Source organism: Schistocerca americana, chromosome 1, assembly GCF_021461395.2.
Source record: "Schistocerca americana isolate TAMUIC-IGC-003095 chromosome 1, iqSchAmer2.1, whole genome shotgun sequence".
Lineage (NCBI taxonomy): Eukaryota > Metazoa > Arthropoda > Insecta > Orthoptera > Acrididae > Schistocerca > Schistocerca americana.
The window spans coordinates 591,504,318-591,520,732 of NC_060119.1; the positions used below are offsets into that span (position 1 = coordinate 591,504,318).

Below are 16,415 nucleotides of genomic sequence, written 5' to 3' on the forward strand. Positions count from 1 at the left end.
GTGCGATACTGCAATGAAGAAGACCACGAAGCGTGGGAAGTCGCCAGAGGACGTGTCAGTTCTGGAGCAGCTGGAGGGCAGCAGCGATGAGGTGCGTGGGTGCGTTACGCGGAGGGATCCCAGGCTTTGACCAAAGAGGTCAGCGCGGCGGTGGCCCCCGTGAGAGGCGTGTATCGCATCGCGGACTGCCTGCTGGCGGGAGATGTGCGCCGCCCGACACTTTCTCCGGCCGCTATATAAGCGCGCGGCGCGGGGCTCTCGGCAGTCGGTGAGCAACCGCGCCACACCAGCAGCAGCTGCACAGCACCAGCCAGAGCAGAAAAGCGTTCTCCTGCTCACAAACATGGCCGCGCCGCGCACGGTGAGTCCGACCTCTGAGTTCTGAGACCTAGACTCCACTCTGCTGCAGGGCTGAGGTCTACCTTCTGACGTGGACACACTAGAAACCAGGAATCTACATGGGGGCCGTGTGTATCGGCCAGAGCACCTCTCACTACTTACACCCAGTGATCCAATTACTTTCTTACTTACTTTGCGCAATGAGGCCTAGAGGACAGCTCGTAACTACACTGCTCCTCTTCCAATGGATTCTGTCTCCTGCGTTCTATCGCCAATCACCATCCATGTCTCTCAGCAGCAACTCCTCATGGATTCCATCTCTCCACCATTTCTTTGGTGTGCCTCGAGGTCTCCTGGCAGAAAGTAAAATCCCTGGGCTTCTAAGGCAGTCTATTTTTGTCCGCACTAGCGACCTGCCCATTTTACAAGCCGTCCGTGTTTCATCAGGGCTGAAATGTTCTTATAATTACTTTAGCATGCAACCATTGATAATAGGAATATAATACTCTTTCTAGCACATGGGATATGGTTTACTAGCGACACTTTTGGGAATTGATTCTTCCTACACATCCAGTGACACCTAGTTGCGAGTTATTTTGTAGTTTCAGTCACACAACTATAGGACATACACACCCTGAGGCGTCAAAGAATCGTCAGTTTAGTAATGGAGAGAAATTTGGAGTGTAAACATTGGTGAGGGAGAGCAGGGCTTGAATACAGTAATGCAGGTTCAAATGGATAGGATAGGACAGAACAGCGTGGAGAACTGCAACAGATCATCCTTCCCTTGAGGACCACAATAACAAACAACACACTACAAGGCATGGGCGACCTGTAAACTCTCGCTAAAACCTGGAGCTGTTGTTTCATGTGGACATCCTTGAGAGTAGGAACCTACATGTGCTCAACCACGGAGCTGCTGGAGTCAGACCTGTGCCAGGATGGTCGTCACCTTGTAGTACTTATTTACTGCACAGTACATATTCACACTCTGTTTTCCATAAGATACCATGTGGACTACATTTTTTCAGAACATGAAATACGACCTACCGGTGACGCTTTGCCAAATCGATTCTTCATATACATCCCACGAGACTCAGTCACCAACTTGACTTTTTTAGACGACAAGTCAAAAGTTACGGTGTATATCGTCACACAACTGTAGTATGTACACTATACTAGACAGACAGAGAAGATGCAACGAAGAATGGCACTTTCAATCTTGAGATCGTTTAGCTTTATTGATCTGCTCCGGTGGCAGACGCTAGAAGAGAGGCTTTACAGCTGCAATTTCTAGAGTCGGGAAATGTATTGTTTCCTCTAACTGTGTCTTCCTAAATGACCACGAGGGGAAAATAATTGGAACTACATCTCATAAGTATACCTACGCAGACACGCTCTCACGGTTGTGAATGGATGCTGATAATGGCACCTCAAATACCGTTTGCCATACATTATTAGGTGGATTGCGGTGTATAGTTGTAGATTTGGACTATACCGGAGCTAGAATTGTCCACTGGCGTCGCTAACGATGCGGTCGTAGGTATAACGCAGTTATGAACGCAGATGCTAATCATGATCCATCTTTCTGACGAAATTGTCCATTGTTTCCCCAAATCAGCTTACAGACGGTGGAGATAGATCTTTCAACAAGACCATCATGAGCTCATTCTCCCAAACCTTAAACAAGTCGAGCATATTTGTAGTCTTTTGAGTTAGAGGACAGCGATATTCCAACATTAAAATTCTGTAGTGTATGCTTAACGCAGGACAGGGAGTGGCAGAATAGTGTCTAACACTTCGCAGTGTGCGATGGAAGCGCAAATAGAACTTTAAGTCCTGTCGACGATGGGGTGATTGGAAACGGAGAGCAAGTTCGGTTCGGGAAGAAGATGGGTTGTGTAATTTTTGAGGCATTATTCCAACGTTTGTCTCACTTTCGGAAACACGGAAAATCTATGTTTGTACGGACGGTTGTAGATATGAACCGCTGTCCTCGCCAGTACGAGCCTAAAGTCTTAGTAATGCTCTATCTCTCTCGTTTCCACAAGTACTTTAGCAGAACGCGGAACACCTTGGTGAATGTTTCAGTATATTCCTACCTCGTTTCCATGTGTTAGCTGTTTTGCAAGGCTACATTAAATGTTGGTTGCCGAGATACCCCAAGTTACCGTCTGTGAACCTCAGTGCACCTCAGTACCTAGAATCAAGCATACGTATCAGTCGAAGGTCCCGCCTGCAATACATGTTACTGATAAGTACCGTTACCGTTACCAACCTCAACAGCTACTAACTGAAATTTAGGTCTCGAAATCAAACTATACGACTGGTTTATTATATGATTTAGTACCGTGTGTCTAGAAATTATCGTTAAATCAGGGAAAAATCATAAATTATTCCTATAAATAGTTATAAGCTGCAGCTAGCTAGCTATTGCACAAACTGAGGAACATACGATTGTTAGGATAAGACTTCGCAGGTAATCTATTGACACTATTCCAGTTCGCAGCATTTTCGTTCATGTGCATGTTGTAAAAAACTTTCATTCGGATTATGGGGTACGCCACTAAAATCGCTCGATAGCAACCCAAGCAACTAACTAGTCAGAAATACAAAGACTTCACTTTCTAATAGTTGCGGGAATATGATGTTTCCACTTACGCATCTCACTGTTCAGCAACAATCTTAATACAAACCTTGATGTAGCCTACAAAAGGTCTCTCATAGGTAATTACTTGTAACAAGCACGTGAAATGCTTTCCCAAATCTCTGTATTAACCCATCATAAGAGACGCTGGTGCTCCTACAGCCTCACTGTATCGGGGTTAGCGACCGCAAGCAGGCGACTCCGGTCGTAAACAGAGGCTCGCGGTTTGCTGCGTTGCGGGTCTGCCTAACCGCAGGTGCGAACACTGTCACTCTTGTCGGTCAGTGGGTCACAGAGAGCGCGAGTTGCAGTGGCAGAAACGAGCCGAAAAGATTTACGTACCTGCGGTTAGTTTCTATACGTGTAACAAATTTACTAGACCCACAATGTCATTTCAGGGATGAGCAACATGTACAGCAAAGATAAACTGTCAAAACTGGCGTAAAACTCCTTAGAGAGCAGGTGCTGTCCATCTTACCACATTTATAGTTGAGGCACCTCTGCCGAAATCGAATTGCGACGACAAATTAAATTCGACTCATTTCGATGTATTTTTGAAATGTCGCTAAAAACTTCTTCCCTAAAGAGAGGTGTGTGGCACACACGACAATTCAACATGTGCGAAAGTCGACGTTGTTCTTTAGTTATATTTATCCTATAACTTAATGAGTATATCGTTCGACTAGGCATTTACTTGTTACAGAAGCGTTTTGATTGTTCCGAGCTATACCTATGGACCGAGGGAAGTGGCACAGTTGCTGAAACTCCTAAGTGTTTGAAATACACTTACGGTCAGTCAGTGTTAATTTTCCGCTGATTTTCTTAGATTTCTACAGAAGTATGTCACGACGATTCTTTCGAATTGCTTTCTTCATCCTCCCCCAGTATGAGCTCGTATTTTGTCTCTAATGACGTTACGAGCTGGCCAGACAAAACATTCGTCACCCCACCTAAGAGAGAACACTAGAGACTTGTAGAAGGTGTTTTACTGGTAACAAGCGGTCCTGTCACGGTCCAACACTGAAGTAAAAGTGGTAGACCCCAAACGGTGTTTCGAATACGTGGAAACAGTGCAATAAGATGGGTCGGCGTGAAGACATGGAAGAAAAGAAGGAAGATGGTAGCATGTTTGATCGTGCCTATGAACCAAGGGTAAATGAAGTTCTCCGATTTATTTGGGTAGCAATGGAATCTGTGCGATTCGTCTACAAGGAGTGGTGTACTAGTCGAAGGCACGTAACATGGCGCAGAACTGTCCTAACCGACAGAGAACGGAAACGAGTGTTACCCCTCGTCAATGACTTTTCAAAGCCAACAAAAATTTTGCTCTAAGTGAATGCAAGTCCATCTCAACCAGTCTGCCAAAGAACATTGCGACAGGAACTGTATACAACGGACATTTGGAGCCGAGTACCTCGCAAAAGGATACTGCTCGCACTGACATATAAGGTTACAATTTTCAGTAGTTCAAAAAAACACAAAAATTGTACTGCAGCTGACTGGACGCGTGTATTGTGGTGAGGCATCACTGTTTTTCCTCTCGTCAAATTATGTAAGGGGCTGAGTGGACCGCAGGCCCAAGAAGGCGTTTAAACCGCCGCGTGTGGGTGGTGGCTGGAGGTGACTTGGTCCATTCATTCAGGTTACGGTGTATATAAACCACCATGTTTTTCAATGTTCTCGGTGAGCACTGGTCCTTTTCTTCTACACCTTCACGAAGACTCTTCCAAGATGGCAACAACAGTATGACGATCACTCAGACACCATATCGCATCTCCACTAATTCACTATTTCAGCCGATTCCAACCATAGAGAAACTGTCTGAGCAACGTGTGAAAGGCATCAAGCCGGCTGCTGTGGCCAAGCGGTTCTAGGCGCTTCAGTCCGGAACCAGGCGGCTGCCACTGTCGCAGTTTCGAATCCTGCCTCGGGCATGGATGTGGGTGATGTCCTTAGGATAGTTAGGTTTAAGTAGTTCTAAGTCTAGCGGACTGATGACCTCAGATGTTAAGTCCCTTAATGCTTAGAGCCATTTCTGAAAGGCATCAAACAATACCTCCCCAATTTAGTAGCTCTATGGGATCTAATCATCAATCAGTGGCTTCAGCTGGATATGGAAAACCTGAAGAAATTTGTAAACCCCCGTCGTGGCCGAAATGTGGCCATTTTCAAGACCTGAGCTATTGTTTTATCAGTCTCCGGTCCATCAGTCTCTCGGTGGACCTACACTGACCAAAAAAAACTGCAACACCGAAACATAATTAAAGTAGAGTGATGAAATTTCGGGAATTCATTTGTCTAGGTAACATATTTAAGTGATTAACATTGCAAGATCACAGGTTAATGCAAGCGTGAGATAAGCCGTTGCAAATGTGAAATGCTGGTGCATTAATAACCGGCATGACCGCTAGAATTGATACAAAGGTACAAGCATTGTGTTTTAGAGGTGGCGGTTGTCAGTTTGTGGGATGGAGTTCGAAGCCTGTTAGACTTGATCTGTCAATACAGGTATGGTTAATGCTGTTTGCGGATGACACTGGAGTTGTCGTACGGTGATGTCCTATATGTGCTCGATTGGAGAGAGATCTCGTGACCGAGCGGTGCATGTCAATATGTTGACACTCTGTAGAGCATGTTGGGTTATAACAGCAGTATGGGGGCGAACGTTATCCTGTTGTAAAACACCCCTGGAACTCTGTTCGCGATTGGCGACACAACAGGTTGAATCACCAGACTGATGTTCAAATTTGCAGTCAGGGTGCGTGGAACAAACACGAGAGTGCTCCTGCTGTCATACGAAATCGTACCGCAGACCCTCACTCCAGGTGTTGGTCTAGTGTGTAGCACGCAGACAGGTTGGTTGTACGCCTTCAACTAGCCTCATTTTAACCAACACAGGGCCATCACTTTCATGGAAGATGAACTGACATTCATCAGAAAAAATAACAGGCCTCCATTCTTCTCTCCAATGAGCTCTCGCTCGACACCACTGAAGTCGCAAACAACGGTGGTTTAGGACCAATAGAACTCACGCTATAGGCCGTCTGATCAGGAACTGTCTTTGAAGTAATCTATTTCTACTAGTTCGTTGTGTCACTTTGGTTCCAACTGCTGCTGAAATGGCTGCTGCAGATGCAGTACGATATGCCAGAGCCATACGGTGACCACGATGGTCTGCCCTCTTGGTAGTGCCAAGTGGCCGTCCGGAGGGGGTGTCACGTTGAAACATACGTATAGTTACTGGTGATCCACGGTCCTAACAGAACAGACGAACCGTCCTCGAGTCGACAATACTTCAGTTTGTCAGGAAATTCACACTAGAAGCTGTGTTTTACTGGTGCGTTTCCTGACTCCCTTCGATTCGCCACCGACGAACATTAAGAGTTAAATCTACAGTACGTTTCTGTGAGTGTACCCCTGTTCGGAACATGAGCCTAAGAAGATCGTCCAGCGAAACCACGACGGAAAATGCTGAACGCAATGTCGTTAGTTTTAACTTAAGTGAAAGTCGAGGGCTATGGTGGAAAGTTGTGACACATGCAGCGCCATTGTGTTTTAATAAAATGAGTAATGAACTGACAAGTGTCCAAGACGTGTCACTAGTTCGGAGTACTTTAGGAAAGTCTTATATAACATAAATTCTGAAACGAACTCAACAGTATCAGGGTTTTTCTTTTTAAGCTGAAGGTTCAGTAAACATGCTGCTCGTTTCGCTCTTTCAGTGCAAAATTTAACGTCTTTCGTTAAGAGCAGGTACAAACTTTTTTCAAATATAACTTTCGTCAAAATATTACACAAGGAATATCACTTGTTATGCGAATATATATTCTATATTTCAGACTGGGATAGGTCTAAGTATCTTTGGAACATTTTCAGATTTTAATTTTAACTCTGTCTGTATCAATGATTCAGCACTCTTACACACGACACAATGTTGTGTATATGCTTTTGACCTAAAGTAGATGGCCTTTGTTGATGACAGCTTAATCGACTCACTTATCCGTATATAAAACACGGATCTGACAATGTCACGGGTATCAACTCACGCTAAATTCTACAGACTTCTTTCTGGTAAAGATCTAATCTTTAGTTAACAGAAAACAGTAACTAGTTGTCAAATGCGTGTATTTCTAAACATCTGTACCCAACTGTTTCTATACGACCTACACCAAACACTTTCTTCACACATTAATCATTGGCAGCGTCTGAAGAAAACGCTTGTAGAAACATTAATAGCCTGTTTTTCTGTTATAACAAACGAAACGGTGAAATAAATATTTTTGTTTTTCGACTTTCTTAAATTAACACTTCATAGCATTTACTTTCTTAAAGAACATTTACATTTACGTGAACCCCTATTCACAGTCTCCGTCGACTCGGAGGCAGTGCATTAGAACCCTGTTAACGGAAAATATTTATATGTCTCAGGTGGCAACGGACCGTATTCCGCTGCATAATTTCTTATGGGGTGAAGATGTATGACGCGTTACGCTCAGCTGTCCCTGTGGTGCCACATTAAAGAAATGATTGAAAAGAGTGGGCTATCTTCCAGGATCGGGACTCCACGTTCACAAGCCTTTCATTTCACGAATCAACCACACGATAATGAATTGCACAATCTCATACCACTATCATCAACATGGTTCAAATGGCTCTGAGCACTATGGGACTTAACATCTTAGGTCATCAGTCCCCTAGAACTTAGAACTACTCAAACCTAACTAACCTAGAACATAACACACATCCATGCCCGAAGCAGGATTCGAACCTGCGACCGTAGCGGTCGCGCGGTTCCAGACTGAAGCGCCTAGAACCGCTCGGCCACTCCGGCCGGCCCATCAACATGATACTGGCGTCCACTGCCTTGCTGGATAAAGCACACGGGAACTCCGATGCGTTGACTGCTTTTGGAAAAATGAATTCATGTTAGGAAGAGTGCTAGGTAGACCAATAGAAAAACAGCATCGAAATGAAACCACACAGAACACCTACTGACGAAGGCGCGTAATGACTGTTTCAGACGCTGCTGGCCTTGTGCTGCCTTCTGGCGTCGTCCGCTGAAGTCTTCGGGTACGGCAGCAGACGCCTCGTACGCAGAGATGGTGAGTACATACAGAATATAAGTCTGCAGGTTCCCGTCGCCGTTGTCATTTACGGTGAAACTTTGTGCGTTGTTAGACCATGTCACATTCTTCTTCAAATAGCTCTGGCCACTGACTGAACAATACTTGTTGCATGCATGAACAAACATGACGACTAAGCCTGCGAATAGGAATACGAAAAGTAAAGGTTCAAGCTATATTCGTTAGATTATCAGATGGATTGTTCTTATGGTCCACAGAAGCACAAAAAAATGTCGATAGGTGTGTATGTTCTACAGTGTTGTTTTACCGATTCTGCTGCATAGCTAGAGATCAATCCGCGAACTGTTACAGGAACTCTGTCTTCCTAACGTTATCTGTGTAAATCGTCAAACTATGATGAGAACTGTAAGAGTTTGACATGAACTGTAGATCTTATAGATCATATTAGTGAAGTTCGCGTTGAAAACTCTGGCGTCGTTAGGGAGGAAAAGACAACTGTAAAGGGTATTCATATGGGAAAAACTCTGATATAGGCACACTAAATGCCACCATTGGTTCCTACAGTTAAACGAAATGTGGGTGTTTCTAAATTGTAAGTGTCCATGTTGCAGAAAGGCATCAGGATTCTCAGTATTACGGTTCTGTAGGTAAAAAATGTCAGAAATAATCTAAAACGCCTTACTCTCAGAAGTTGATAGGTTTCAGACGGACACTGTCAAATGTGACAGCATCTCGTTAAGAGGTACCTGCTCTGTACTGGGTTTCTTTTCCCATTGCCTTTCTCATTTAGTGAGGTATCGTCATTGTGTACCAGCCATAACGCGAATTTTTAGCTTTTGTTTGAATACATACGAGAAGCTTAATAAGTACGAGACATCGTTCCGTGTGGGTATCACAGTTAAGTTAAAATTGGAAGTTTATGTCATTTTAGGAAATTTGTAGTAAACACTGCTGAAGGAGCGGTGACGGTGCACGACGAAGTAGGTCAAGTTTGGGGGACTGGTTATGGCGAGAAACTTTTTAACCAAGGTCCCAAGATTTTTTCTTGACTGAAACTTTCACTCCACATTGGAACGTGTGCTATAGATGACACACTAGAAAGATACACTAATGAGCCAAAAAATTATGACCACTTGTTTAATACCGTTATGGTCCACTTTTAAAACACAGTACAGCAGCGATTGTGCTTGGCAGGAATTCTACAAGTCCCTGATGGGTTTCCTGAAGTATATGCCACCAGATTTCAATTCACACGTCACAAAACTACGTGGCGGTGGTTTGTGAGCACGCAGCTGGCGCCCAATAGGTGTTCCAGTGAGTACAGATCAGGGGCATTTTCTGGCCAAGGCATCAGTATGAGCTCACGATCATGCTCCTCAAACCATTGCAGCACAATTCTGGCCTTGGGTTGCGGAGTGTTACCCTCCTGGAAGACGTCATCGTCATCAGAAAAGGTGTTCCTAATAATGTTCACGTAGTTGACTGCTGTCGCGGTGTCGTCGAGTACAAGCACAGGTCCCACAGAAGCCCAGCTTAATGCACCCCAAGAAAAATTCTGCTGACACCGTTCTGCATCTGTGGCATGGTGCACGTTTCAAGCAGCCACTGGCCTGGGATTCGCTCGACAAGCGACACGTTTCTACCTGTATAGATTCACGGTGAAAACTCAGTGATGCCGTCCCCACTGCATTTGTATCTGACGATGTCGTTGGATTAACACAGGTACACGAAGAGGTAGTGTGATGTGCAGCTACGTGTTCAACAATGACCTTCGATCGAAATGCTCCGAAACACTTGTGCCTGTACCAGCATTGTACGCTGTCGACAGATCTGCCTCAGATCACTGCCTATTCTGGAGTACACAGCGAAGGATGCTCCGACCGCTACGATTTGTGATGAGACCTGTACGTCGAATACCACAAGGCCTGCTCGTTATTTCGCCATCTATCGACCACTCTCCATGGGTGCTCACGACAGTAGTATGCGAAAAACCGACCAGCTAAGCAGTTTCAGAGATTCTCATTTCCACCAACAGCGCCACAACAATGCGCCCTTTGTCAAAAACGCTTATATCAGTGGATTTCAGCATTTATGGCCCGTCCCCTCGGTGTAATGACTGCCCGATTGTCTCTCTCCCGCATACATTCTTTCCTAGTAAGGTGTCCGCAACACTACCAGGAGGCACTCATCCTCGAGGTGGGCATAATGTTTTGGCTCATCATTGTATCTCTGTGAAGTTTAGAACGCTGGGAAGACGTACTGGCTGACTGAATCTGTGATCTGTCTCGTATGTCCCGCCTGGGAAGCAGCACTGCCACCCAGGGATGTCGATTCGATGCCAAGTACACAGCTTTATCCAGTGATAAATTTCCTAATTCACCTTAGCTTCCAGTGTGAAAAGGAGGCAGATCTCAATATTCTTACCTTAAATTTCAGCTTGAACACTGGATGCTGAAGTAATTTCGTGGAGGGATAAACATTATTTGGTTCCTTTTTTCAGCTCGCAGCTAGCAAATTTTAAAAGCGGAAGTCGAGAAATTATATAAGCCTTGTTCCCGTAATTGTGACCAACTGAAGTCGTGGGTTCACTTATTTCTCTTTCGGAAGTATAGCTGCTCTACAGCCGAGAATTTTCAATAATATTGCCCTTACTTTGTTCAAGATAAAACTCTGCACATTGTCACAGTGAAATTCCTCTTTATATAATTCCCGAAAGGAAGCGCCTGGCACTTACGCAGTGCCACGCAGCTGTCTGCGATCGCTATCAGCAAAGAAAGCAAGTGCGTAACCACGCCAGTTAGCGCGCTGTGCAGGCGCTGCCGATAACGCGGGAGAAAGCAACGAGAAAGTACCCGCATGTGTTGTCTCCATGGCGTCGTGCGCTGGTGCGCCTGCAAACTCCAGTAGCGGCGGCTGTAGCTGCAAACAGTGCATCTATGTGTTCGCACAGACGTTTGAAAACATCTAGAAATGATAAAGGACGCAGACACCAAATATACCCTTTATTTTCAAACAAGTTCATAGCTTACTCGATAAAATTATATACAGGTAGTAATAACAATCTTAAACGTGTCTGCACAAGATTTGAACTTCTACAAATATGTATATAACATTTCTGAAGATCCTAATATGTGAGTTTTGTGTAGCCAAGAAAGAAAATCTTTAGCCACAGTCACATCACTCCATTTACTCTTTCCGAGCTTCAAAGTGATACTAGTACCGGGGTTCCAACATAAACACAAGGAAGTTGGTGTTGTCGACATAGCTGATGTGGTACCTAACACAGTTTGTGAATTACTTCTGTTCGATTTACAACCTAAAGTTACGTGAGAGACATGTGAGGAAATAAGGCTTTTGCTGACATAACAAACAAAGACGGCAGTCACAGAATACCTGCTTACACGTGTTTCCATAGAATTATCGCTCCTTTTAAACCAACTCGTGTATTGAATCTGCAAGCATATGCAGCCTCCTTTCCTTGCTGCTGTCGATAATATCTTCCATAAATATGTGAGGCTCTTATGAAGCCTTGTAGCCGTGCATTGAAGTATGAAGATTAACTTGTAACCAATCACATTGCAATTTCATAATTTGTTTTCGATGACTCTGCCTCAGTGCTAGAACACGCCTTCAGTTTTTCGATTATGTGTCTTCTATATGTGCGTCTCTGTGTGCCCAACCGCACGGCCCCTGTCTCCACCCACCCACCCACCCACCCACCCGCCCACACACACACACACACACACACACAGTATTTCACTTTATTACCATTACAGAGCATGACATCGGTGGAACAAGTTATCGGGCGGCATTCTTTTGGTTTACGCTTTTCTACTTCCATTGCTCTTTTTCACAAAGGTTTGCATTTTATTTCACTGGTTCCACAAACAGCTGCAGAGTTTCACTTTACATGATGGTATACAGATTATGTCCTTATCATGTGATGATCAAGTTACCGTGCAGTATTCCTGCAACAGTGGCCTTCTTCGTGTCAAATGAAAATGAGACAGATGGAAAAAGTAGGTAAACTGTTTGTTATTTCGAAAGTAATAGCAATAACCATTAATACCTTAATCCCACTTGGTTGTCTACGGAAACATAATTTTACCCAGGCGTGCCCTGTTCGTATGAACCTAATCGACGGCCACGAAAGTCTTTCTTCAGGATTCCAAAGACATGGAAATCGCGTGGGAAGGGGCTGGGACTGAATGGAGGTAACGGCTTCGCAGTGAAGCTTCTCTAGCGTACTCGAAACAACGTTGGCAATATGTGGGCGGGCCCAAAATGCGCAGAATTTTCATTGGGAAGCCTTATACATCCTGCATACAGGGTGTTACAAAAAGGTACGACCAAACTTTCAGGAAACATTCCTCACACACAAATAAAGAAAAGATGTTATGTGGACATGTGTCCGGAAACGCTTAATTTCCATGCTAGAGCTCATTTTAGTTTCATCAGTACGTACGCTCAATGGAGCAAGTTATCATGATTTCATACGGGATACTCTACCTGTGCTGCTAGAACATGTGCCTTTACAAGTACGACACAACATGTGGTTCATGCTCGATGGAGCTCCTGCACATTTCAGTCGAAGTGTTCGTACGCTTCTCAACAACAGATTCGGTGACCGATGGATTGGTAGAGGCGGACTAATTCCATGGCCTCCACGCCCTCCTGTCCTCAACCCTCTTGACTTTCATTTATGGGGGCATTTGAAAGCTCTTGTCTACGCAACCCCGGTACCAAATGTAGAGACTCTTCGTGCTCGTATTGTAGACGGCTGTGATACAATACGCCATTCTCCAGGGCTGCATCAGCGCATCAGGGATTCCATGCGACGGAGGGTGGATGCATGTATCCTCGATAACGGAGGACGAACATTTCCTGTAACAAAGTGTTTGAAGTCACGCTGGTACGTTCTGTTGCTGTGTGTTTCCATTCCATGATTAATGTGATTTGAAGAGAAGTAGTAAAATGAGCTCTAACATGGAAAGTAAGCGTTTCCGGACACATGTCCACATAACATATTTTCTTTCTTTGTGTGTGAGGAATGTTTCCTGAAAGTTTGGCCGTACCTTTTTGTAACACCCTGTATAGTCCTGATCCCTCCCTATGCGATTCACACATTCTTGGAGCCCTGAGGAAAGACGTTCGTGGCTGCTGATTTGCTTCGAACGAAGACGTGCACGCCTTGGTGCAATGATGGTTCCGTAGACAAGCGAAAAAAATTTTCCATGAAGGCACTGATTTCCTTGCCTCCAGTGGTATAAATGTATATATTAACATTTATGATCATTACTTCTGAGATAGTAAACAATTTACTTACTTTTCTCCATTTTTCTCGCTTTCGTTTTACTGTCCCTTGTATTTTGAAATAATCTGAACAGGTTTCCAAGATACTGTTTCAGTTAATTTGTTGCGTAAGAGTCCGACTTGCGAAATACACACCCTAGATTAATACAAAAAGTGTCTTACTGTAATTGTAATTGATAGGTTACAACATTCGTTCATTTATTTAACATTATTCTGTGCGCCGATGTTGTATTGGACTTAAGTATAGCCACGCGGGATAGCCACGCGGTCTCAGGCGACTTGCCACGGTTCGTGCGGCTCCCCCTGTCGGAGGTTCGACTCCTCCCTTGGGTATGGGTGTATGTGTTGTCCTTAGCATAGGTTAGTTTAAGTTAGGTGAAGTGGTGTGTAAGCCTAGGGACCGATGACCTCAGCAGTTTGGTACCACAGGAACTTACCACCACTACCACTACTTAAGTGTAGTGTGTTACGTGAGCCTGGAGCAAGACATTTGAATATTTCGGATAAATCCTCTTCTAGCCATCATAATGAGATTTCCCTAGTTTCTCGCAAACAGCTTCAAGTGAATGCCTTTCGGTTTCTTTAGAGACGAGAGAGCTTGATTAGTTTCTCAGAATCTTCCATCTTGTCTTCTCTTAATGGAAAGCTTGCAGTTTTTGTAAATGTGCACAAAAAAGAAATCACCTTCTGGCGATATTTATGTTGTGGGAACAGTCGAAATGATTTATGCACGTTTGCCATTGCCAGTTTTCATCTATTGCTCTTCTGTCCACAGCGCCACTGACGAGCTACGGAGCACCTTCCCGGCCGTCTTCCATGTACGGAGCTCCTTCTGCAGGTGGTGGCGGCGGCGGCGGCGGCGGCTTCGGCGGAGGTGGCGGTGGTTTTGGAGGTGGAGGATTTGGGGGCGGTGGCTTCGGAGGCGGTGGATTTGGTGGAGGAGGCGGGAAACCGTCGAGCAGCTATGGAGCACCCGCCGGGCCTTCCCGGCCATCCAGCATGTACGGTGCACCATCATTTGGAGGAGGAGGAGGAGGAGGCTTTGGCAACGGTGGTGGACGCGGGAAAAGCCACGGGGGATTCGGCGGTGGAGGCGGAGGCGGAGGTGGAGGCGGAAAGTCTCGCCCGTCGAGCAGCTACGGTGCTCCGTCTTCTGGCGGCGGTTCCTTCGGCGGCGGATCCTTTGGAGGTGGATCTTTCGGAGGTGGTTCTTTTGGCGGTGGATCGATAGCTTCAGCTCCCTCATCTAGCTATGGTGCACCCTCGTCAGGTGGTGGCTCTTTCGGGGGCGGATCCTTTGGTGGTGGCGGTGGATCATTCGGCGGTGGGAGCGGCGGCGGATTTGCTTCTGCGCCATCGTCTAGCTATGGAGCACCATCATCGGGAGGTGGATCATTTGGCGGGGGTGGAGGAGGAGGTAGCCTATCATCCAGCTATGGAGCACCCTCAGCTGGTGGCGGATCTTTTGGGGGTGGATCTTTCGGAGGTGGATCTTTCGGAGGCGGTGGAGGAGGAGGCAGCCTATCATCCAGCTATGGAGCACCCTCAGCTGGTGGCGGATCATTCGGCGGCGGTGGGTCTTTTGGAGGCGGCGGTGCATCCTTTGGATCGTCGCTATCGTCTAGCTACGGTGCTCCTGCCAAGACCCCGTCATCAAGCTATGGAGCTCCTTCATCTGGAGGTGGATCATTTGGCGGCGGTGGTGGATCGTTTGGCGGAGGCGGTGGATCATTTGGCGGTGGTAGTTTTGGATCTGCTCCATCATCCAGTTATGGTGCACCATCCTTGGGCTCAAGTTCATCATCTTCCAGTTTCTCGTCGTCATTCTCTAGCAGTGGTGGCGGCGGCGGCCTTTCTTCTAGTTATGGTGCACCTTCCTTTGGCAGTGGAGGTGGAGGCGCTGGTGGGTACAGTGGTGGTGGAGGAGGGTACAGCGGAGGTAATGGAGGTGGCGGCGGGTACAGCAGCGGTGGTGGTGGAGGACTTGGAGGTGGAGGCGGAGGATACAGCAACGGAGGAGGTGGAGGATACAGCAGTGGTGGCGGCGGAGGATACAGCAGTGGTGGCGGTGGAGGATACAGCAATGGAGGTGGCGGAGGATACAGTGGAGGTGGCGGCGGAGGTTACAGCGGAGGCGGCGGTGGAGGCGGACACGGTGGAGGAAGTGGAGGTGGAGGCCAGGCGTATGCCAGCAATGGAGGATATGTCTACTAGAATCCAGTCTCAACTGGTAGCCGCCTCTTTGCCATTCCGATTGCGCTTCTTTGAAGAGTGTTCAGCCTCCATCTTTGCCATAATAGGAAGCTGCCTTATTATCATGAGCGTTGAGGAATGATTGTTGATCTAATCGCCATGTCTTAAGCAATGCGTTTCCTGACAATATGCATGGTACCTGTATGCTCCCCGTTACATATAAGAATTCGGCTATGTTTCCTTTAAAAAAGCTTACCCTTTACTCATCGTAATTTCTGCGAAGGTACCATTTTTACATTCAGCTGGGCCAAAAACGAAACAGCTGGAATTTTGCTTATTTTTTTCTCTCTAATAATAAAATATCATTTTATTACAGTCTTCTACCATCCTGCACGGAAGTGAGACAAGTACAAAGGAGGGAGACTGGTAACTGTTTAAGTGTTATTTATATATCTCCAAAGATTTTTCACAGTGTAATGTTCTGAAGACAACAGAAGCTTAGCTTCGTGTCTGTAGCAATCCAAACCGATGTTTTCTCAGTTGAAATTGTCTTGCGTAGGCTCCAATACGAGACGTAGTTCTGAAAACAGAATAGCGTACTGTTCACCAACCAGCTCTCTGGACTGCTTCAGTCTCATGACTTTGAGCATTTGTAGTCCGAAGCACGAATAAGTTATTGGAAGTATGGCGCTAAATAATCGGTTGTTACCTTAGAGAAACGACAGCAAGTCATTACAGCCTGAGGTAGTGCTACGTGTTTTCTCTTTAAAAAATAGAAACAAAGTTTTTGTGAGCTGAAATTTTCAAAATCGTTTCAGCTAAAGGTAAAGAGCTGTTCG

The 16,415-nt window shown here is 45.7% G+C and overlaps 1 protein-coding gene across 1 annotated transcript; it reads left to right on the forward strand.

The window, feature by feature from the left end:
* The first annotated feature begins 202 nt into the window (after positions 1–202).
* Positions 203–15,597, forward strand: LOC124579564 (loricrin-like). Its single transcript, XM_047131248.1, has 4 exons — positions 203–361; positions 8,007–8,088; positions 14,159–14,271; positions 14,314–15,597. The coding sequence occupies exons 1-4, from the start codon at positions 203–205 to the stop codon at positions 15,595–15,597; spliced, it is 1,638 nt and encodes a 545-aa protein (XP_046987204.1).
* Positions 15,598–16,415: the final 818 nt, after the last annotated feature.